The sequence below is a fragment of the Callithrix jacchus genome, chromosome 22 (genome assembly GCF_049354715.1).
Source record: "Callithrix jacchus isolate 240 chromosome 22, calJac240_pri, whole genome shotgun sequence".
In the NCBI taxonomy this organism is placed as follows: domain Eukaryota; kingdom Metazoa; phylum Chordata; class Mammalia; order Primates; family Cebidae; genus Callithrix; species Callithrix jacchus.
Genome location: NC_133523.1, coordinates 15,615,594 through 15,636,839, shown reverse-complemented (window position 1 = coordinate 15,636,839; position 21,246 = coordinate 15,615,594). Strand labels below are relative to the sequence as shown.

Genomic DNA, 21,246 nt, shown 5'->3' with positions numbered 1-21,246 from the left:
AAAAAAGTAACCAGTGGCCAAGTGTGGTGGCTCACACCTGTAATCCCAGCACTTTGGGAGGCAGAGGTGGGCGGATCATGAAGTCAGGAGTTTGAGACCAGCCTGGCCAACATGAAGAAACCCAGCCTGCCGAAACCAGTTCAACTCAGGCGGCGCTGAAGGAATTAAGAAACAGACACAGAGATAGAGTGCAAAAGTGGGGATCAGAGTGGGGCATCAGGGGGCTCACAGCTCTTCCAGACTCTGACCCACGTATTCATTCTTTACATTCCAGTGACAAGTTTACCAAGAGGATGCTCTGTGTTCTTTCACTGGTTAAAGGTAAACTAACCAGACAGCTAGTGTATGTTTGCTATAGGTTAAAAATAAACTAGAAAGCACTCTTTATGAGGGAACAAAAGGAAGAGTCACATATCCTGCGTTCAAAGAACTAATTCATCTGGTGTGAGACATATTCATATTGGTAACTGTTGTATAACGCTTTAAGCCGTTTTCTGCTTTGGGGGGTCGACTAGGTTTTCTTTGCTACCGCCCTCTGCAAACAATATGATATATCACACATACACCTGTCTCTACTAAAAATACAAAAATTAGCCGGGCGTGGTGGCAAGCACCTGTAATCCCAGCTACCTGGGAGACTGAGGCAGGAGAATCGCTTGATCCTGGGAGGCAGAGGTTGAAGCGAGCTGAGATCATGCCACTGCACTCCAGCCTGGGCAACAGAGCGAGACTCCATCTCAAAAAAAGAAAAAGAAAAGAAAAAAGGAACCAGCTCGCTCCCTTCAATTTCTTTGATGAGCGACCAATAATCATTCCTTCTAAAAGCTCCACCTCTCAATACTACCATAATGCAGACTAAGTTTCAAGCTGAATTTGGGAGAGACAAAAATATTCAAACCACAGAAAACTGACATACAATAAACTGTACCTTTTTTTTTTTTTTTGAGACATGGTCTCACTGTAACCTAGGCTGGAGTGCAGTAGCACCCACATAAACTGCACCTGTTGAAAGTATTTATTTATTTTGAGATGGAGTTTTGTTCTTTTTGCCCAGGCTGGAGTGTAATGGCACGGTCTTGACTCGCTGCAACCTCCGCCTCCTAGGTTCAACCAATTCTGCCTCAGCCTCCTCCCAAGTAGCTGGAATTACAGGCACCCACCACCAGGCTTGGCTAATTTTTTTGTATTTTTAGTAGAGATGGGGTTTCCCCATGTTGGCCAGGCTGGTCTCGAACTTCTGACCTCAGGTGATCCATCTGCCTCGGTCTCCCAAAGTGCTGGGATTACAAACACAAACCACCATACCTAGCCATTTTTTGATTTTTCAGAGACAAGGTCTTGCTGTGTTGCCCAGGCTGGTCTTGAACTCCTGGGCCCAAGTGATCCTCCTGCCTTGGCCTCCCAAAGTGCTGGGATTAGAGGCATGAGTCACTGCCTCTGGCTTAAACAAGTGCTTTCGGTAACCAGGCACTGTCCCAGTGAGGTGACACATACCATCTCTTTTTATCCCTAAATTACTCTGCGAGAACGTGTTGTGAATTCCACTTTATAGCTGAGGCGATTAAAAGTTTCAGAAGGCTGCGCATGCTGGCTCACGCCTGTTATCCCAGCACTTTGGGAGGCCTAGGTGGGCGGGTCACTTGAGGTCAGAAGTTTGAGACCAGTCTGGCCAACACGGTGAAACCCTGTCTTTACTAAAAATAAAAAATAATAAAATTCGCTGGGCATGGTGGCACATGCCTATAGTCCTAGCTACTTGGGAGGCTGAGGCACAAGAGTCATTTCAACCCGGGAGGTGGAGGTTGCAGTGAGCCAAGATGCCACTGCACTCCAGCCTGGGTGATAGAGTGGGATTCTGTTTCAATCAATCAGTCAATGGCTCAGAGAAGTCAAGCAGCTTCCTGCAGATCACACAGCTGATAAGCGGAAGAATCAGGATTTGAGGTTACGTGTGGCTCCAACATTGACTTTGCTGGACTGCACTGCCCCATCAGCTTTCTCTCTGAGGTCCTGGCCACTCCAAGGGGGTTCAGCGTTTCTCTGCAGCAAGATGCATTTTCCCCTGGCCGCTTTTTCTTTTATTATGACCAGACTCACATACGATGAAATTAACCATTTTATTTATTTATTTTTGAGAGGCAAGGCCTTGATCTGTTGCCCAGGCTGGAATACAATGGCTCGATCCCTACTCACTACAGACTCAACCTCCTGGGTTCAAGAGATCCTCTTGCCTCATTCTCCCGAGAAGCTGGGAGCACATAGATGTACACCACTAAGTCCTGATAATTGTTAAAGTATTTTTTACAGATGAGGGGGTCTCACTATGTTGCCCTGGCTGATCTCCTGGGCTCAAGTGGTCCTTCTGCTTTGGCCTCCCAAATTGCTGGGAGTACAGGTGTAAACAACCTTGCTGGGCCCAAAGTAATCATTTGAAAATGAACAATTCAGTGGCATTTAGTATACTCAAGGTGTCAGCCGGGCACGGTGGCTCACACCTCTAATCCCAGCAATTTGGGAGGCTGAGATGGGAAGATCACCTGAGGTCAGGAGTTCAAGACCAGCCTGCCCACCATGATGTAGACCTCGTCTCTACTAAAAATACAAAAATTAGCCAGGCATGGTGGCAGGTGCCTGTAATCCCAGCTTTTCAGGAGGCTGAGGCAGGAGAATTGCTTGATCCCGAGAAGCAGAGTTTGCTGTGAGCGAGGATCGTGCCATTGTGCTTCAGCCTGGGCGACACAGCAAGACTCCGTCTTAAAAAAAAAGAAAAATGATGTCATACAACTATCACCTCAATTTAGTGGCAAATGTTGTCAATACGCCAAAAAGAAACCCAATCCCATAAGCAGTCACTCCTCATTTTTCCTTGAACCATGGAAGGAGCCAGCAGTCAGACTTGTGCATGACCAAGATGTTGTCTTGTATATGTGGCTGCTGCCAAGGACTGGAGGGGCGATCTGTGGTGGGGGCTGGGTGAAGGTGACACTCCCTACACCACACACGACCTGAGCTGGGGAGGAAAGCCCAGCTCTGGCTCTGAGGTTTCCTCTTCTGAGCAGGCCTCATGCCTCTAGGGCAGGGCTGGCCCAGAGCCAGCTCAGCTGCTCAGCACAGACCAGAACTGTCGCCCATGGCCCATCCACTTTCCTACGATGCCAAACATCCCAGCCTGTTTCCCTGCTGAGCCGAGCAGAGCTTGTCACTCCTGCAACCTCTAGTCCATACCACAGGGAAGAACCGCCGCCTTCCAGGTTGGGGCGAGGTCCCAGGCAGGGAAGCAGCTCCAGTCCCCAAGGACACAGAATCAGGAGAGACTCATCAGATCCACATTTCTTTTCCTTTTTGTTTTTTTTTTGGAGACGGAGCCTCACTTTGTCACCCAGGCTGGAGTGCAGTGGCATAATCTCGGCTCACTGCAACCTCTACCTCCTGGGTTCAAGCGATTCTCCTGCCTCAGCCTCCTGAGTAGTTGGAATTACAGGCGTGCACCACCACACCTGGCTAATTTTTGTATTTTTAATAAAGACGGGGTTTCACCATGTTAGTCAGGCTGGTCTCAAACTCCTGACCTTGTGATCGCCGGCCTCAACCTCCCAAAGTGCTGGGATTACAGGCATGAGCCATTGAGCCCGGCCATCAGATCCAAATTTCTAAAGCAAAAAGATAACAGATTAATCTTTTTATTTTTCTTTTTTTGAAACAGAGTCTCACGCTGTTGCCCAGGCCGGAGTGCATGGCGTGATCACGGCTCACTGTAACCTCCATCTCCCAGGCTCAAGCGATCCTTCTGACTCAGCCTCTTGAGTAGGTGGGATTACAGGCACGCACCACCACACTTGGCTAATTTTTGTATTTTTGGTAGAGATGGGGTTTTGCCATGTTGCCCAGGCTGGTCTTGGAACTCCTGGCCTCAAGTGATCCTTCTGCCTCAACCTCCCAAAGTGTTGGAATCGGGATTACAGGCATGAGCCACTGAGCCTGACCAAGATTGATCTGTTATAAGACCTTATTTGATCGTTTGTGTTTCAAAGGGATGATGCCTGTCATTCATATAAGCAAACTTTTTGGCTTACAACTTGTTTTAAAAATATTAAGCCTTTTAGTCTGGGTGCAGTGACTCACACTTGTAATCCCAGTACTTTGAGAGGCTGAGGTGGGCTGATCATCTGAGACCATGGTCAACATGCTGAAACCCCATCTCTACTAAAGATACAAAAATTAGTCCCAGCTACTTGGAAGGCTGATGCAGGAGAATTGCTTGAGCCAGGGAGGTGGAGGTGGCAGTGAGCTCAGATCATGCCACTGCATGCCAGCCTGGGTGACAGAGTGAGACTCTGTCTCAAAAAAAGCAAATACAAGGCCAGGCATGGTGGCTCACATTTGTAATCCCAGCACACGGAGAGCTGAGGCGGATGGATCACCTAAGGTTAGGTGTTATAGACCAGCTTGGCCAACATGGTGAAACCTCACCTCTACTAAAAACACAAAAATTAGCCAGGTTTGGTGGTGCATACCTGTAATCCCAGCTACTCAGGAGGCTGAGGTGGGAGAATTGCTTGAATCCGGGTGGTGAAGGTTGTGGTGAGCCGAGATTGCACCACTGTACTCCAGCCTGGGAGACAGAGCAGGACTCCATCTAAAAAACAAAACATGGTGCTGAGTGACAGAAGGCAGACACAAAAATGCACATAGTGTATGATTCCATTTTTTTTTTTGAGACAGTCTTGCTGTGTCGCCAGGTGCCAGGCTGGAGTGCAGCGGCGCAATCTTGGCTCACTGCAACCTCCGCCTCCCAGGTTCAAGCAATTCTCCTGCCTCAGCCTCCCGAGTAGCTGGGACTACAGGCGCGTGCCACCATGCCCAGCTAATTTTTGTATTTTTTAGTAGAGACGGGGTTTCACAGTGATCTCGATCTCTTGACCTCGTGATCCACCCGCCTTGGCCTCCCAAAGTGTTGGAATTACAGGCGTGAGCCACTGCGCCCGGCAGTCCATGATTCCATGTATATGAAATGTCCTGGTGTCCTGGAAAGGCTTGGCCTGATCTCCCTCTGGGCCTAGGAACCCTGTGGGGGGCACTGCTAGAGGACCCAGACCCTTGCAGACCCATCAGCCTGTCTGTCTGTCCTCAGCCCTGACATCCAATCTTTTGGGCACCTGGCAGGCACAGGCACATGCTGTGTGCCCATCGGCTTGGCGCAATGGTACATACCTGTAATCCCAGCACTTTGGGAGGCTGAGATGGGCAGATCACTTGAGGTTAGGAGTTCGAGACCAGCCTGGCCAACATGGCGAAACCCCGTCTCTACTAAAAATACAAAAAAATTAGCTGGGCATGGTGGCGCATGCTTATGATCCCAGTTACTCAGGCACAAGAATCGCTTGAACTGGGTGGCAGAGCTTGGTAGTGAGCCGGGATCACAACACTGCACTTCAGCCTGGGCAACAGAGCAAGACTCCATCTAGATAAAAAGAAAAAAAGAAAAGAGAAACGGCCACTGACAACAGGACGGTGTTTGCGGCCTTCCTCGTCCCACATCCGGACTGCAAAGCCGCTCATCCTCGGTGTGCTTGGAGGTGTTTAACACTGACTGTGGGGCTCATGCAGCCAGTTCTTCCCTCACACAAGGGGGCATTCCTAAAAATGACCTCACACTGCAAATTCACACAATCAAGCATGTCATCAATGACACCTAAAAAAAACCAGGCACCTACTAAGAATGGTAGTGCTGTTGTACAAACGTTAAATGGTTCAGAATTATAAGAGTATAGCTGGGCACAGTGGCTCGTCTGTAAGCCCAGCACTTTGGGAGGTCGAGGTGGGTGGATCGCCGGTCCAGGAGATTCTCTATTAAAAATTCAAAAAAAATTTAGCTGGGGTACCCCTCCTGTGGCCTCAGCTACTCGGGAGGCTGAGGCGGAAGGATCACTTGAGCCTGGGAGGTTGAGGCTTCAGTGAGCCCTGAGCATGCCAACCCAGGCAGCGCTGAAGGAATTAAGAAACAGACACGAAATAGCAAAAAGTTACGTTCACAGTGGAGCATCGGGGGTATCGCAGCCTTTCCAGCTGAGAGCCCAGAGCAGACTCTGACCCGCGTATTTATTCTTTACATTCCAGTGACAAGTTTACCAAGCAGATGCTCTTTGGTCCTGCGTACGTTAAAGATAAACTAATTCAGCAGCCTGTGCGTGTTTACAAGAGGTTGAAGACAAACAAGAACGCGCACTCTACAAGGAACAAAGGAAGGAATCCCATATCCTGTGTTCAAAGAGCGAATTCCTCTGCTGTGAGACGTATTCATATTGGTTACTGTTTTACAATGCTTTGAGCAGTTTCCTGCTTTGGGGGCAATCTTCCACTTTAGGGGGTCAAATAGGTTTTCCTTGCCGCAGCTCTCAGCGAGTAATATTTCTCACACATGCCAGAATTTGCTCTCAGCAAGCGAGAGTTAGGCGAGCATACGGTCAGGACATAGTGGTCCTGCGTGGCTCAGCCATGCCAAGGCAGGACTGCCATTTTAGACTGTACACCACAGGCAGGCAGGGAAGGCCCCTCGGAGCTAACCCTGACTCTGAAGGTGGAGGACAGAGGATCGGTCTTGTGATGCCACAGGGAAGGGTATCCCAGGCAGGGGGGACAGGTGGCACCTCAGCCCGAGATGGCAGTGGTGGTGGGTTGGGGTTAGTGTGAGGTTAGTGTGGCCAGAGCCCGATGGTCAAGCGGGGAGCAGAGGGCCCAAAGGCTGGCCTGAAGGCTGAGGAGTGGAGGTTGGCTTCAGTAGGAGCCAGGGTCGTCATGGAGGGGTGGCATGGGGCAAACGTGAATGATGAGGGTGAAAACCCAGATGCTGCTTCTTGGTGCTAGATTTTTTTTTTTTTTTTTTTTGAGACAGAGTCTCACTCTGTCGCTCAGGCTGGAGCGCAATGGATCTTGGCTCACTGGAACCTCCACCTCCCAGGTTCAAGAGATTCTCCTGCCTCAGCCTCCCAAATAGCTAACATTATAGTCACCCACCACTATGCCCGGCTAATTTTTGTATTTTTAGTAGAGATGGAGTTTCTCCGTATTGGTCAGGCTAATCTTGAACTCCCGACCTCAGATGATACGCCTGCCTTGGCTCCCTAAAGGGCTGGGATTACAGGCATGAGCCACCTCGCCCAGTGGTGCAAGATTTTTGCAGCTCCATGTGAGTTTAGCAGCCTGCTTGGGGCTGGCTTGGTCTGAGCTTGGAGGCAGGTGGCTCCTCCTCTTCTCCAGGCAGGAGAGCCAGCTACCCAGCCCACTCCAGCCACTGTCCGCTACCACTGAGAGGCAGGAATTCACTTGAGAAAAATATTTGAAAGATATACAGCAAAAGTTTATTAGTTTAGGTTTGAACAATTTAGAATTGTTAATTATTCAGTGAGGTTGCTATCTGGGATGTCATGTCTTAATGCCTAATTATGCCTTACTGTGCCTGCCGAAGTCATGGGACTTTATATCAGAAATGCAGAACAAAGGAATATATAGAAGAAATGGACATAAATCAAATTGACACACTTATATTTGAATTCAAAACCTTAAATTTATTTTACATAAGTGATTTTTAAATAGAAATGAAGTATTTAATTTTTTTTTTTAACTTTGAGGTTTGGGAATAGAAAATCAGTAATTACTAAAGTGGCATAATATGGTATCAATTTGTTTTCAAAATAGTCTAAAAATTATTTTTTAAAAACCCTAAAGTTTCCTTCTTCTGCCTCTTCAATTGTGCAAGAAAATTGGATGGACCAGGTTTACAGCGATGCTCCCATCAGCCTTACATATTTAGAGCACACTGTGGTTAGAGATCGAAGATATTTTTATCCAAGTTTGAGATATATTCTAAACAATTAAATGTCCAGGAATATATTTTTTCTAGTACCTATGTTTTTCAGAGTTCTAAAGGATTTTTTTTTTTTTTTTTTTTTTGCTGGGCACAGTGGCTCATGCATATAATCCTAACACTTTGGGAGGCTGAGGTGGGCACATTGCTTGAGCTCAGGAGTTTAAGGCCCAGCCTGGGCAACATGGTGAAACCCCGTCTTTACAAAAAAATACGTCCCCTGTAGGGGACTGTGCTCAGTGGCAGAAGGTCCTGTATGTCCCAGCCCAGAGGTCCTCATTGCCTAGCCCAGGGCTTGGTGCTGCCTGGGTGGTCAGTGCTGGGTCCAAAGGCTGTGGACCCGGCTGCGAAGCCCCCAGAGGCCTCACATGCCTAGGGGCAGGGAAGGGGCAAGAGAAGCTTCCCTCCAGTTTCCTGGAAGGATCAGAAGTTGGACTGGCGAAGGAGGCAGGTAGAGGAAGTCAGAGATTAGGCAGAAGCCAGCAGTGGAGCGAGAACAGGGTGTTCGAGAAACCAGGCTGAGGTCTCCACCATCAGACAGAGCCTGGATTTGGTCTCAAGAACCGGGAAGTGCTGGCTGGGTGTGGTGCCTCACATCTGTAATCCCACACTTTGGGAGGCTGAGGAAGGAGGAGCGTTTGAGCCCAGCGTTCAAGACCAGCCTGGGCAACATAGTGCGACCCCGTTTCTAACAAAAATACAAAAATTAGCTGGGTGTGGGATTGCACCTGTAGGCCCAGCTACTCTCCTGGAGTTTGAAGCTGCAGTGAGCTGTGATTGCACCACTAAATTCCTGCCTGGGCAACAGGGCAAACCTCTGGTCTCAAAACATAAAAATAAAACGCAAAATAAACAGGGAGCCCCGAGGATTCCGGGCAGGAGAGGGTGTGGTAAGCACTGGAATTTTAGAAAAAAGGCAGCTGGTAGCTAGGGGAAGGGGTTTCCACACTGGAGGGAGGGGGGTCCAGGATTTGGATGTGGTATAGGATGTGCGCCCGCCAGTGAGACCTAGAACAGCAGGACCGTCCCTGAGGTGGCCGCAAGGGGAGGGACAGGAGGGGACCCTGCTCTTGGAGAGAAAGGGGGTGCCCGTCCACCCCCGCTGGATGAGAGGGGAAGGGGGACTCTGAGGCCCAGAGAGGGAGGGGACGGGCTCAAGGGATTTGTGAACAGTAGGGGTCGGGGAGCGGGGAGAAGTGAGCGGGCCGGGTAGATCCGGGTTGTGGGCTGCGTCCAGACCCAGCGGTCCCCGGGGAGGGGGCCACAACGGGTGGCTGGGGAGGGAGGGAAGGAAAGGCCAGAGAGAGGCAGGTTCCGAGTGGATGCCGGGTGGAGAGGGGAGGGAGAGTGCGGGCAGTGGGTGGTCGGGTCCCAGGAGGGGCTGGTGGGGAGGAGGGAATCTGGGGGCGAATCCCGGGAGGGGGCGAGGAGGCGGGTTCCGGGGGAGTCGGGTAAGGCCCGGGTGGGTCCCGTGAGTGAGTTGGGGGACGATCCCGGGAAGGGGGCGGGGAGGGTCGGGGTCTGGAGATGGGCGGAGCGGGCGTCCCGAGAGGGCACGTCCGGGAGCGGGGCGAGCTGGGCGAGCGGGGCGGGCCCGGAGACGAGGTGGGTCCAGGGAGGGGGCTGGCCCCGGGCTGCCCCAGCTTGGCCGGGCGCGGAGTGGGGCGCATGGCGCCGGGCGCACTGCGAGGGGGCTGCGAACAAAGGGCCCCCGGCGGCGACGCAGGGACGGCCGTGCTCAGACCCTGGCCCTGGCCCAACCCTGGCCCGGCCCCCTCCCCGGGCGCGGCACCCCCACGGAGTGGAAAAATGAGCGGCGCCCTGCTCTGGCCGTGGCTCTCGCTCCTGCTTCTGCTGCTGTCGGCGCAGGACGGTGTGCGTGCCGCGCAACCCCAGGCCCAGTGAGTATCCTCTGGCGACAGAGGAGGTCGGTCGCCCCCAGGGGTGGGGGTCGCAGGGACTGGCTCAGAGAGTGGCAGCGACCTGTCCAAGGCCACACTACCTCTGCGCTGGACTGGACCTGGCGTCTTGTTCCCAAATCGTTTTGGGGAGGGTAGCCCTGAGGTTTCCAAAGTGTCTGGGTGGAGGTACAGGGACTCCCCAGAGCTAAAGGCGCTGAGGTCAGCTACCCGCCCCACCTCGCCCCCTTCGTGTGACCCAGGCTGTCATCTTGGGTGGCGATTTCCAGTTGTCCAAGGCATGAAGGTAAGAGGCGCGTCTTGGCTGAGAAGTGGGAGGAGAATCCGAAGGGTATGTTTCCCGTGGGTGGGCGTGGTGAGGGGGAAGGAAGTGTTTGTTTTGCTTCCACATTTTTCTAGAGGTTTGCTTGCAGGCTTCTGGTGGGTACACTGCGGGCGGGGAGAAGGTGAATTAGCTGCTGGGGAGAACCTCTCCTAAGCTGACTTCACAAGGAATATTTCTAAACTTGGCAAGTTCGGGTGAGCTCCGCAGGGCTGCGGGTTCAGGGGGGGCTGCCCTGGTCTGCACAAGCCCAGCCTTTTAGTCCAGCTGCGCGTTTAGGAGACGGCTTGTTCAAGCAGCCCTTGTTTAGGAGTTTCCAGAAAATCGGTAGGCGGTGAGACTAGGTGGGTGTCCTTATTTGCAATGAGTACTTGGTCCTTGCTGGTCACAGTTTTAAAAGCAAGACAACCTACTACTCTCTGAACATCCAGATTTTCCTCTCCTGGGCTTCGTGACATCGGAACCTGCAAATGTTCATCCTGCTGCTTCTTGCAAAGCTGGCATTCCTTAGAATAGTGGTCCTCAGCCCTGGGGGATTTTTGAATCCCTGAGGTCACTGGGGAATGTCTGGCGGTATTTTTGGTTGTCACAGCTAGGGGGAGGCATTTGTTGTCGGCATCTAGTGGATACAGGCCAGGAATGCTGGCAAACAGCCTGTGGTGCACAGGTCAGCTTCTGCTGCAAGGAATGACCGGCCCCACCTGAGAGACCTTGCCTCCAATGAGACACTGTGCCTTATACAATAACTGAATAAGTTACAAGTCTCTCCATTGCAGAGGTGTTTTTTGTTTGTTTGTTGTTGTTTTTTTGAGACGGAGTTCTGCTCCTCTTGCCCAGGCTGCAGTGCAAAGGTGATTGGCTCACTGCAACCTCTGCCTCCCAGGTTCAAGTGATTCTTCTGCCTCAGCCTCCTAAGTAGCTGAGATTACAGGCGCATGCCACCATGCCCGGCTAATTTTTTGTAGTTTTAGTAGAGACGGGGTTTCACCATGTTGGCCAGGCTGGTCTTGAACTCCTGACCTCAGGTGATCCACCCGCCTCAGCCTCCCAAAGTGCTGAGATTACAGGCCTGAGCCACTGCACCTGGCCCGTTGCAGAGTTTTAAACAGTTCTCCAGCGTGTTTGCCTCTGACCGAAGTCACTCTGGGATTTTACATGTGACATGGAATCCCTGTGCTGAGAGACACACTGGGGAAGAGAAGTCCCCAAATGACCAACCTGAGATTTCAGATTAGCTAGTCTCTAAGACAGGGACATGGTTCACCCAGCCCAAAGGATCCCGTTTTAGGAACAGCTCTGGATGCCCACTTCTGGGACCTGAGAGGTTTCTGCATGAGCAATCTCTGATCGCAGAAAAAGCAGCATAGATTTGCAGTTGTAAGAGCAATTCTGTCCTCACTGACCCGGACATCATTTTCCCCAATCTGGGACCTTCTGAGACCAGCAAGATGAGAAGCTAGTGTTGGCTCAGATGCTAGAGGGTGGGTCAGGTGTCATAGGGAATGGCTGGCCGGCATCCCAACAGCTGGAAACAGCTGCAACTTCTCAATAGCAGGGACACTTAATTTGGTGATGTCAGGTCCTCTGGGCAGTTGGAGGAAGACTCAAACCCGTATTGTTAGGACTTTCAAAGGTGACCAAGCAAAATGAACACGTTTCTCACACTCTCTTTTACACTCACCATGTGCTATATGTGAGGCCCGTCTAAGCTCTAGGGATCAGCTGGGAGCCAGACAGAAAGAGTATGTCCCTTCAAAAGGATGCCACATTCCTGTGCTGGAGCAGGAAGGACACCTACAAACACAGGGTCATTGCATGTCCTGGTCAGTGCTGGAGTTATGTAATACACATCACATACCTAGGGTCTTGCGAACTCCAGTTGGTCCTGGAATTGGATGGCACATATGTGATCCCAGGGGACTGAACTCTGGTAATTATTCAAGGCAGATGGAGCACAGTGTGATCCTAAGGTCAGTGTACAGTGTGGCCAGGGCTGCAGTAAACAACCCAAAGCGATTGTTTGTGTACATGAAACAACACAAACCCATTGCATCTTTTGAGATGCAACATGCTTAATGGTGTTTTCATGAAGTTCGGTTTATCTTTTGTGGATCATACTTTTGGTATCTTATCCAAGAAATCTGCCTATTCTAAGCACACTATGACTTTCTCCTTTGTTTTCTTCTAGTGCTTCTACAAATTTTACTTCTTCAATTTAGATCTGTTACTAAGATTAACTTTGAGTTAATCTGATTGCATGGTGTGAGGTAATGGTCTCAATTCATCTTTTTGCATGTAGATGTTGGGTTTTTCTAGAGACAATATTGAGGCCAGGTGCAGTGGGCCTCTAATCCCAGCACTTTGGGAGGCTAAGGTGGGCAGATCACTTGAGGTCAGGAGTTCGAGACCAGCGCCTGGCCAACATGGTGGAACCCTGTCTCTACCAAAAATGCAAAAATTAGCCGGGTGTGCTGGCTTATGCCTGTAGTCCCAGCTACTCTGCAGGCTGAGGCAGGAGAATCTCTTGTACTTGGGAGGTGAAGGGTGCAGTGAGCTGAGATCACATCGCTGCACTTCAGCCTGGGTGGCAGAGCAAGACTCAGGCTCAATTAAAAATAAATAAAAAAAGAAAATATTGAAATGAAATGTCTCCTAATCTCATCGCCTGGTCCAGTTTCCCCTTCACCCTATTTTCTTCTGATTTCCGTCATTCTACATGGTTGCCATCATGGCCCCTTTGCTACAGGGCTCTTGACGATTTCTGGCACACTGTAAGCATTTCATGAGGTTACAGGGCCTTTGTAATTTTCCATGGGAGGCTGTAGATACTGGGAGGCAGGAGCTCAGGTGGGGAGGACCTGGGACCCCAGGTCAGATCCCCTGAGGACCCCCAACGCCCTCTTCTGCCTGACTGTGTGGTCTGGTACATGTTCTTATCCTTCTGAAGCATCAACTTCCCATCAGGAAAGTGGGGGTAAGGCCTCCCTTCCACAGATGACTTTATAGTCAATCAGAAGATTTTAGGAAAGAGAGGCCTGCTTTAATTCCACTGTTTTCAGAACTCTTTCTGTTTGAGGCCCTATAGTTTGTGTTCAGGTTTTGTTCTTAAAATGAATGCGGCAGAGAAGCCCTTTGTCTCTTTTTATTGGGCTCTGGAGCCTGGCTGCCTGGGTTAGAATCCTGGCCTGTCACTGTTGGGGCTGGTGAACTGACTTCTCTGGGGCTTCCTTTCTGCCTCTGCTTCCTTTCTGAGTCTCTGAATAGAGCTGACATCAGCGCTTCTCCCGGTGGTGGGGGAGGTGAGTGCACTGTGAAGATGAAGTGGGATCCTGTTGGTTACCTGGCTTGTGGAGGAGAGTATTTTAGACAGTGGGCATGAGATGTGCAAAGGTCCTGGGCCAGAAGGGCTGGGCACGGTGGCTCATGCCTGTAATCCCAGAACTTTGGGAGGCTGAGGAGGATGGATTGTTTGAGGTCAGGAGTTCGAGATCATCCTGGCCAACGTGGCGAAACCCTATCTCTACTAAAAATTACAAAAATTAGCAGGGTGTAGTGGCAGACACCTGTAATCCCAGCTACTTGGGAGGCTGAGCCACAAGAATCCCTTGAACCCAGGAGACGGAGGTTGCAGTGAGCTGAGATCACACCACTGTACTCCAGCCTGGGGAACAGAGTGAGACTCCATCTCCAAAAGAAAAAAAAAAGGGGTCCTGGGGCAGAAGGAAGTAGCTGAGCAAACAGGCTGGAGGCTGAAATACAGAGAGTAAGAGAGGTTGTGTGATGTTGAAAAATGAGGCCAGTTTCTTACCCAGTACAGGGACTTCAGAGGTGAATGAGCCAATCCCGGCCTCAGGAACTGACGGGGGGCACAGACACCTAGAGCATTAGTGCCAGCCAGGTGTGGTCAGGAAAAGGCAGGAGTCTGCCAGGGGAGAGCCCTGAGCTAGCCGTGGTGGCAGCGAGGCTAGGGGGCCGGGGGTGAGAACTTCACCTGGGATCTCCTTTCCTACAGGGGTTACTTGATCGCAGCACCCTCTGTTTTCCGTGCGGGCGTGGAGGAAGTCATCAGCGTGACCATCTTTAACTCTCCAAGGGAAGTCATGGTCCAGGCTCAGTTGGTGGCCCAGGGTGAACCAGTGGTGCAGAGCCAGGGAGCCATCCTGGGTAGGTCCCTTGGGTGCCGGACCAGAGCTTCTCCTTGTTTTGCAAAGTGGAGCCACTTGCTGGCCTTCAAGGCTGGGGCAGTGTGGGTGTTGCTTTGCTTCCCTTCTGCCCCATATCCCCAGGGGCACAAGAGGGAGGGAGCGGGGAGGACAGGTTGCATTCTCCTCATTTTACATATGGAGAGAGAGTAAGGCCCAGGAATGGGCAGCTCAGTTCACAATTCCTCAGTGGCTCTGGTTCTGTGGGTGCAGACCTGGGCAGAGCGGGGCAGCCGGCTTTGTCAGGTTTGACCAGAGGTGTGACGGGGGAGCTGGAGATGATCACCTGACCCCCTCTGACCTTTTGTTGAGTTTCCAGCACACCTGAATCATTAGACCTGGGCTCACAGGCCTGTTACTAAGCAGTCTCTCCCCCTCACTTCTTGGTCAAATGCAGATAACGACAGCCTCAAATTGGTGAATGCAGGTCCCTGGTTCAGAAAGCTGTAGTCTCCCAGGGCAGGTCTCATTCCTCATGCAGAGGATGATGGCAGCCATAGGAGACACAGGCAATGTTAGTGGCCCCAAGGCCGCTGAAGCAGCACGTGTCTCCTGGGGAGGTCTGGTCAGAGAAGATGGAAATTTGGAAGCTTCTAGAATCTTCTAGAAGCCCTTCTATCATCTTCTAGAAGCCCTTCTATCGTAGAAGAAGCAGGTACTCCTGACTTGGGTGGCTAACCAAGTGAAACCCAACATCAGTTGGCTTCTGCAGCCATTTACGGTCTCTCATAACTAGAAAGAAAGTCCAGGCTGGGTGCAGTGGCTCACACCTGTCATCCCAGCACTTTGGGAGGCCCAGACAGGCAGATCCCCTGAGGTTGGGAGTTCGAGATCAGCCTGACTAACATGGAGAAACCCCATCTCTACTAAAAATACAAAATTAGCCAGGCATGGTGGTATATGCCTATAATCCCAGCTACCCAGGAGGCTGAAGCAGGAGAATCGCCAGGGATGCGGAGGTTGTGATGAGCCGAGATCGCACCATTGCACTGGAGCCTGGGCAACAAGAGCGAAACTCCTCAAAAAAAAATCCACTGGTATTGCTGGCATGCTTCTTGTCCTAGCTCCTGATGCAGCCGGGTCTCCCCTGAAGATCACTGGGAGCACCGGTTTCCCAGGATGGCTGGATAAAGTCCCAGGATTCCCTCTCATTGGCCTATCTTGGGTCATGTGCTCAACCTGAACCAATCATTGTGACCAGAGAGGAAGGCCTGTGAAGATTGGCTCAGAGCCCCAGGGATGTGGATGGAAAGCTTAGGAGCCACGTGGACTGAGTGGTGGGCAGGTATTTGCCCAAGGAAAGTGAGGATCTGTTAGCAGGAAATGGGATAATGGTTGCTGGGAGGCAAAAATCATAGATACCTAATTGAGTCCTGGAGGCCAGAAACCTAGTACAGTACCACAAATGATTCAGTGTGGGTACCCGAGTGAGGTGATGGGAGATCAGTAAGGTCCACTGGGGACCTCAGTCCCCTCTTCTTTCTCTCCACTCTTCTCCTTGTTCCTCTCCCCTGGTGTTTTCCCATTACTCGCCTCACAGCTTACTTTGGACAGGAGCCAGGGGTGAAGTAGATCAAATACTTAGGCCAGCTTTCCCCTGAATAGCTCAGCTTTGTTCATCCCCTCTGGCCTTGTGCCAGCTTGGAGGAAACCTCTGGCTTCTGCTAATCCCAGCCTGGCCTGGGCCAGGCCAGCATGACCCAGGGTGTGTTTGTCCACATGAAACCCCTGTGGGTTGAGGAAGTTTGTGGTTTGTGCGGCAGCAGCTCACAGGAGGCGGGGAAACACAGCTCTTGACTTAACTTTTCTCATTTTATTTTCATTTTTAGATAAAGGGACAATCAAACTCAAGGTAAGCTGTTAATTTTTAAAATTATAAACCTGACCTTGGAAATAAAGAATTGAATGGGAATAGAACAAGAGAAACTGCATATGTTTTGAGAAAAATCTTTTTTTTTTTGAGAAAAATCATTTTTAAAAAGGAGAGGTAAAAAATGAATAATGAGGCTGGGTGCCATGCTCACACCTGTAATCCCAGCCCGTTGGGAGGCCGAGGTGGGTGTATCTCTTGAGCCCAGGAGTTCAAGGCCAGCCTAGAAAACATGGTGAAACCCCGTCTCCACGCAAAAAAAATACAAAAATTAGCCAGGTGTGGTGGTGCATGCCTGTAGTCCCAACCACTTGGGAGGCTGAGTGGGAGGATTGCTTGAGATCAGGAGGTTGAGGCTGCAGTGAACTATGATTGCGTCACTACATTCCAGCCTGGGCAACAGAGTGAAATCCTATTTTTTATTTTTGTTTTTTAAAAAAATAGGTGGCCAGGCCCGGTGGCTCACACCTGTAATCCCAGCACTTTGGGAGGCCGAGGTGGGCAGATCACCTGAGGTTGGGAGTTCGAGACCAGCCTGACCAACATGGAGAAACCCCATCTCTACTAAAAACACAAAATTAGCTACGCATGGTGGCGCATGCCTGTAATCCCAGCTACTCGGGAGGCTGAGGCAGGAGAATCGCTTGAACCTGGGAGATGGAGGTTGTGGTGAACTGAGATCATACCACTGTACTCCAGCCTGGGCAACAAGAACAAAGCTCCATCTAAAAAAAACCCGAAATTTAGAAAAGGAGAAATGAACTAATAAACCAGTTTTCATACTTTCCACTTTTTTATGTTTTCCATACGTTCTTGTTCAGGCACATACATTTTCTTTTAATAGTTTCAGCTAAAGGATGCACACCATTGGCAGACATGGTGGCTTCACACCTGTAATCCTCGCAATATGGGAGGCTCAGGTGGGTGGATCACTTGAGTTCAGGAGTCCCAGACCAGCCTGGCCAACATGGTGAAACGGCATCTCTACTAAAATGTAAAAATTAGCTGCGCATAGTGGCGGGCACCTGTAATCCCTGCTACTCAGGAGGCTGAGGCAGGAGAATTGCTTGAACCCGAGGGGTAGAGGTTGTAGTGAGCCAAAGTCGAGCCACGTACTCCAGCCTGGGTGACAGGGACAAACTCCGTCTCAAAAAAAAAAAACAAAAAAACAAGCACCACACGCCATGGTGTCTCCTATTCTCTCTGATCCCATTGTTGTAAACAGTGTCCACGTTTTTAAGTCTCTATAATTGGAATTTCCATCTTATTGTAAACAACGCCCTATTGCACCCCTCTTAAATATTAATTTACTAAGCGTTCAGCTTCTACAGGTTAGATTTTTTTAGATTGTTTTCAGTTTTTTTTATGATGTCTCGCTCTGTCACCCAGGCTGGAGTGCAGTGGTACAATCACAGCTGACTGCAACCTCCACCCCTGAGTATCACTTGAGGTTGGGAGTTTGACACCAGCCTGGGCAACATGTTAAACCCCGTCTCTACTAAAAATACAATTAGCCAGGTATGATGGCAGGTATCTGTAATCTCAAGAATAGCTTGTGTCGGGGAGGCAGATGTTGCAATGAGCTGAGATTGTGCCACTACACTTCAGGCTGGGCAACAGAGCAAGACCTTGTCTCAAAAAAAAAGGTATTTGGGGCAGTTCGTCGGGGGTGGGGGGTGTCCTGTGCTCTGTAAGATGTTGAGCGGCCTCTCTTGTCCCCTCTCAAGTGACAGTAGCACTTGAGACCCAAAGCTATGACACCCCAGAATATCTCCAGAAACTGCCACGTGTCCCCTGGGGGGGGCACAGTTGTCCCAGGAGTGAGTTCTCCCATTAGAGACCTCCAAACTCCTTTCCCAGTATCTTGGCCCATTCCTGGGTGACATCCTTGTCCCAAAGCTCCTTCCTCTGCCCGCAGGTGCCCACGGGCCTCCAGGGCCAGGCGCTTTTGAAAGTGTGGGGCCATGGCCAGCAGGTGGAGGACGGGCCCCTCTTTCACAACCAGACCTCGGTGACCGTGGATAGCCGGGGCGCTTCCGTGTTCATCCAGACGGACAAGCCTGTGTACAGACCCCAGCACCGAGGTGGGTGGCCGGCACAGATGGACGCAGGGTGTGCCCGCCGTGGTCTGGAGGTGTCACAGGCCTCTCTTCTTTCTTCTAGTGCTCATAAGCATCTTCACCGTCTCTCCAGACCTGAGGCCCGTCAACCAGAAGGTGAGATCAGTTTCTAAAAGGGCGGGCCCACTTGGGACCACCTGGCCAGGACCACCATCGGAACCTGGCCTTTCTCTCCAGACCTTCTCTTTTCTCTTTCCTTTCATGGTTCCCCGCCCCTGGAGAAACCCAGGGAGCTGGTGGGTATCCCTTTCCTACTGCCCCTCAACAGGGAGTGCCTTTGAGGGCTTTAGGTAGCCCTGGACTGATGCTTAAATTCTTTTTTTTTCCCCCAAGACCAAGTCTCTCACTCTATTGCCCAGGCTGGAGTTCAGGGCTGTGATTTCGGTTCACTGCAACCTCTGCCTCTCGGGTTCAAGTGATTCTCCTGCCTCAGCCTCCTGAGTAGCTGGGATTACAGGCACCTGCCACTACACCCAGCTGATTTTTTGTATTTTTAGTAGAGATGGAATTTCACCATGTTGGCCAGGCTGGTCTCCATCTCCTGACCTCAAGTGATCTGCCCACCTCAGCCTCCCAAAGTTTTGGATTACAGGCGTGAGCCACTGTGCCTAGCCTGACTGTTGTTTAAATTTAAATTTTAATAGTCATGCATAACTTTCATTATAAAATATGGCCTGGCAGGGTGGCTCACACCTGTAATCCCTTTCGGGAGTCTGAGGCGGAAGGATAACTTTAGGCCAGGAGTTCGAGACCAGCCTGGGCAACATAGAGAGACCTCGTCTATACAAAATTTTTTTTAAAAAATTGGCAGGGCATAGTGGTACGTATCTGTAGTCCCAGCTATGTGGGACATTGAGGTGTAAGGGTCACCTGAGACCAGGAGTTCGAAACTGCAATGAACCTTGATCACACCAACTTCACTCCAGCCTGGGCAACAGAGCAAGACCTTGTCTCTAAAAAAATAAAGAAGGCTGGGTGAAGTGGCTCATGCCTGTAATCCCAGCACTTTGGGAGGCTGAAGAGGGCAGATCACAAGGTCAGGAGATCGAAACCATCCTGGCTAGCATGGTGAAACCCCGTCTCTACTAAAAATACAAAAAATTAGCCAGGTGTGGTGGCATGTGCCTGTAGTCCCAGCTACTTGGGAGGCTGAGGCAGGAGAATCACTTGAACCTGGGAGGCGGAGGTTGCAGTGAGCCAAGATCGTGCCACTGCACTCCAGCCTGGGCAACAGAGCGAGGCTTAGACTCAAAAAAAAAGAAAAAAAAAAACAACAAAGAAAACAAATAAAGAAAACATTGCTGCCACATCAAACTTATCATTTCTCCTTTGAAGTAAATACATTAATACAAAAAAGGCATGCATCTTTTTTTTTTTTTTTTTTTTTTTGAGATGAGGTCTCACTCTGTCACCCAGGCTGGAGTGCAGTGGTATGATCTTGGCTCACTGCCACCTCTGCTTCCTGGGCTCAATTGCTCCTTCCACCTCAGCCTCCCAAGCAGTTGGGATTACAGGTGTGCACCACCATGCCCAACTAGGTTTTGCATTTTTAGAAGAGATGGGGTTTCACTGTGTTGCCCAGGCTGGTCTCAAACTCCTGGGCTCAAGTAATTCTCCCACCTCAGCCTCCCAAAGTGCTGGGGATTACAGGTGTGAGTCACCACACCCAGCTTCAGATCTTTTAACTTTTTATTTGGAGCAATGCTATAGAATGGTGCCCTTCATTCAGCCCAGGAATCAGTGAGCTTTCTGTAAAGGGCCAGAGAGTAAATATTTAGGCTCTGTGGACCACACCGATTCTAGTTGCAACTGCGGAGATCTGCCATTGCCACACGAAGGCAACCGTAGACAATATGTAAATGAATGGACATGAATGGGTGCCAATAAAGTTTTATTGACAAAAGCAAGCAGAGGGCCAGATCTGGCTAAGGGGTGCAGTCGTTCTGACCTGGAGTAGTAGTTCTCAAACTTGAGCGTGTGTTAATATCATCTGATAGGTTTGTTCACACACAGGTTGCAGGACCTCTGTCCACAGTTTTTGATTCAGGAGGTCTGGGGAGGGACCCTAGGACATGTATTTTTAAAGTTCCTGGTTGATTATTCTATTTTTTTTTGAGATGGAGTTTCGCTCTTGTTACCCAGGCTGGAGTGCAATGGCGCGATCTCGGCTCACCACAACCTCCACCTCCTGGGTTCAGGCAATTCTCCTGCCTCAGCCTCCTGAGTAGCTGGGATTACAGGCACGTGCCACCATGCCCAGCTAATTTTTTGTATCTTTAGTAGAGACGGGGTTTCACCATGTTGACCAGGTTGGTCTCGATCTCTTGACCTCGTGATCCACCCGCCTTAGCCTCCCAAAGTGCTGGGATTACAGGCTTGAGCCACAGCGCCCGGCCTGATTATTCTTATGATGGTGTGGGGAACACACTCTGAGAACATGGAACTAGAGTTGCCAATTACAAGTTTACAAATCTAACAAAACCTACATTTTGCTACATTTATGTACTTTTTTTTTTTGCGAGGGAGGTTTGCTCTTGTTGCCCAGGCTGGAGTGCAACAATGTGATCTCCGCTCACTGTAACCTCTGCCTCCTGGGTTCAAGCGATTCTCCTGCATCAGCCTCTTGAGTAGCTGGGATTGCACCACCAATTTTTTGTATTTTTAGTAGAAATGGGGTTTCACCGTTTTGGCCAGGCTGGTTTCAAACTCCTGATCTCAGGTGATCTACCCATCTCAGCCCCCTAAAGTGCTAGGATTACAGGCATGAGCCACCGTGCCTCATTTATAGGCTTTCTGTCCAGTGCTCTCTCTCTCTCTCTCTCTCTGTATATGTGTATATACTTAGAAAATTATTTTAATGATAAATCATTTGAGAATAACTTACAGATATTGTGCCTCCGTGGCCCTGAACACTTGGACTGCATCCTTTAAGAGTAAGGATGTTCTCTT

General features: G+C 50.3%; 2 protein-coding genes across 7 annotated transcripts in view; both read left to right on the top strand.

Moving 5' to 3' along the window:
* HAUS8 (HAUS augmin like complex subunit 8) overlaps positions 1-6,444 on the top strand; it is a 54,121-nt gene extending 47,677 nt beyond the window's left edge. The window contains exon 11 of the mRNA XM_078361758.1: positions 6,118-6,444. Within this exon, the coding sequence (XP_078217884.1) occupies positions 6,118-6,328 (211 nt within the window). The 3' untranslated portion in view covers positions 6,329-6,444. The remainder of the gene's footprint in view (positions 1-6,117) is intronic.
* A 3,051-nt stretch (positions 6,445-9,495) lies between these two features.
* CPAMD8 (C3 and PZP like alpha-2-macroglobulin domain containing 8) overlaps positions 9,496-21,246 on the top strand; it is a 117,392-nt gene continuing 105,641 nt past the window's right edge. For 5 of the 6 annotated variants that reach the window (XR_004738251.3, XR_004738250.3, XM_035286103.3 and 2 more), the window contains exons 1-5: positions 9,496-9,765; positions 14,118-14,269; positions 16,137-16,159; positions 18,096-18,261; positions 18,341-18,393. Coding sequence is in view for 4 of the 6 variants with exons in the window: in XM_035286103.3 (XP_035141994.3) it covers positions 9,533-9,765; positions 14,118-14,269; positions 16,137-16,159; positions 18,096-18,261; positions 18,341-18,393 (627 nt within the window). In the remaining 2 variants the exon portion in view is untranslated. Of the gene's footprint in view, positions 9,766-14,117; positions 14,270-15,413; positions 15,593-16,136; positions 16,160-18,095; positions 18,262-18,340; positions 18,394-21,246 lie in introns of those variants that run through there. The other variant, XM_035286105.3, reaches the window with a different exon arrangement.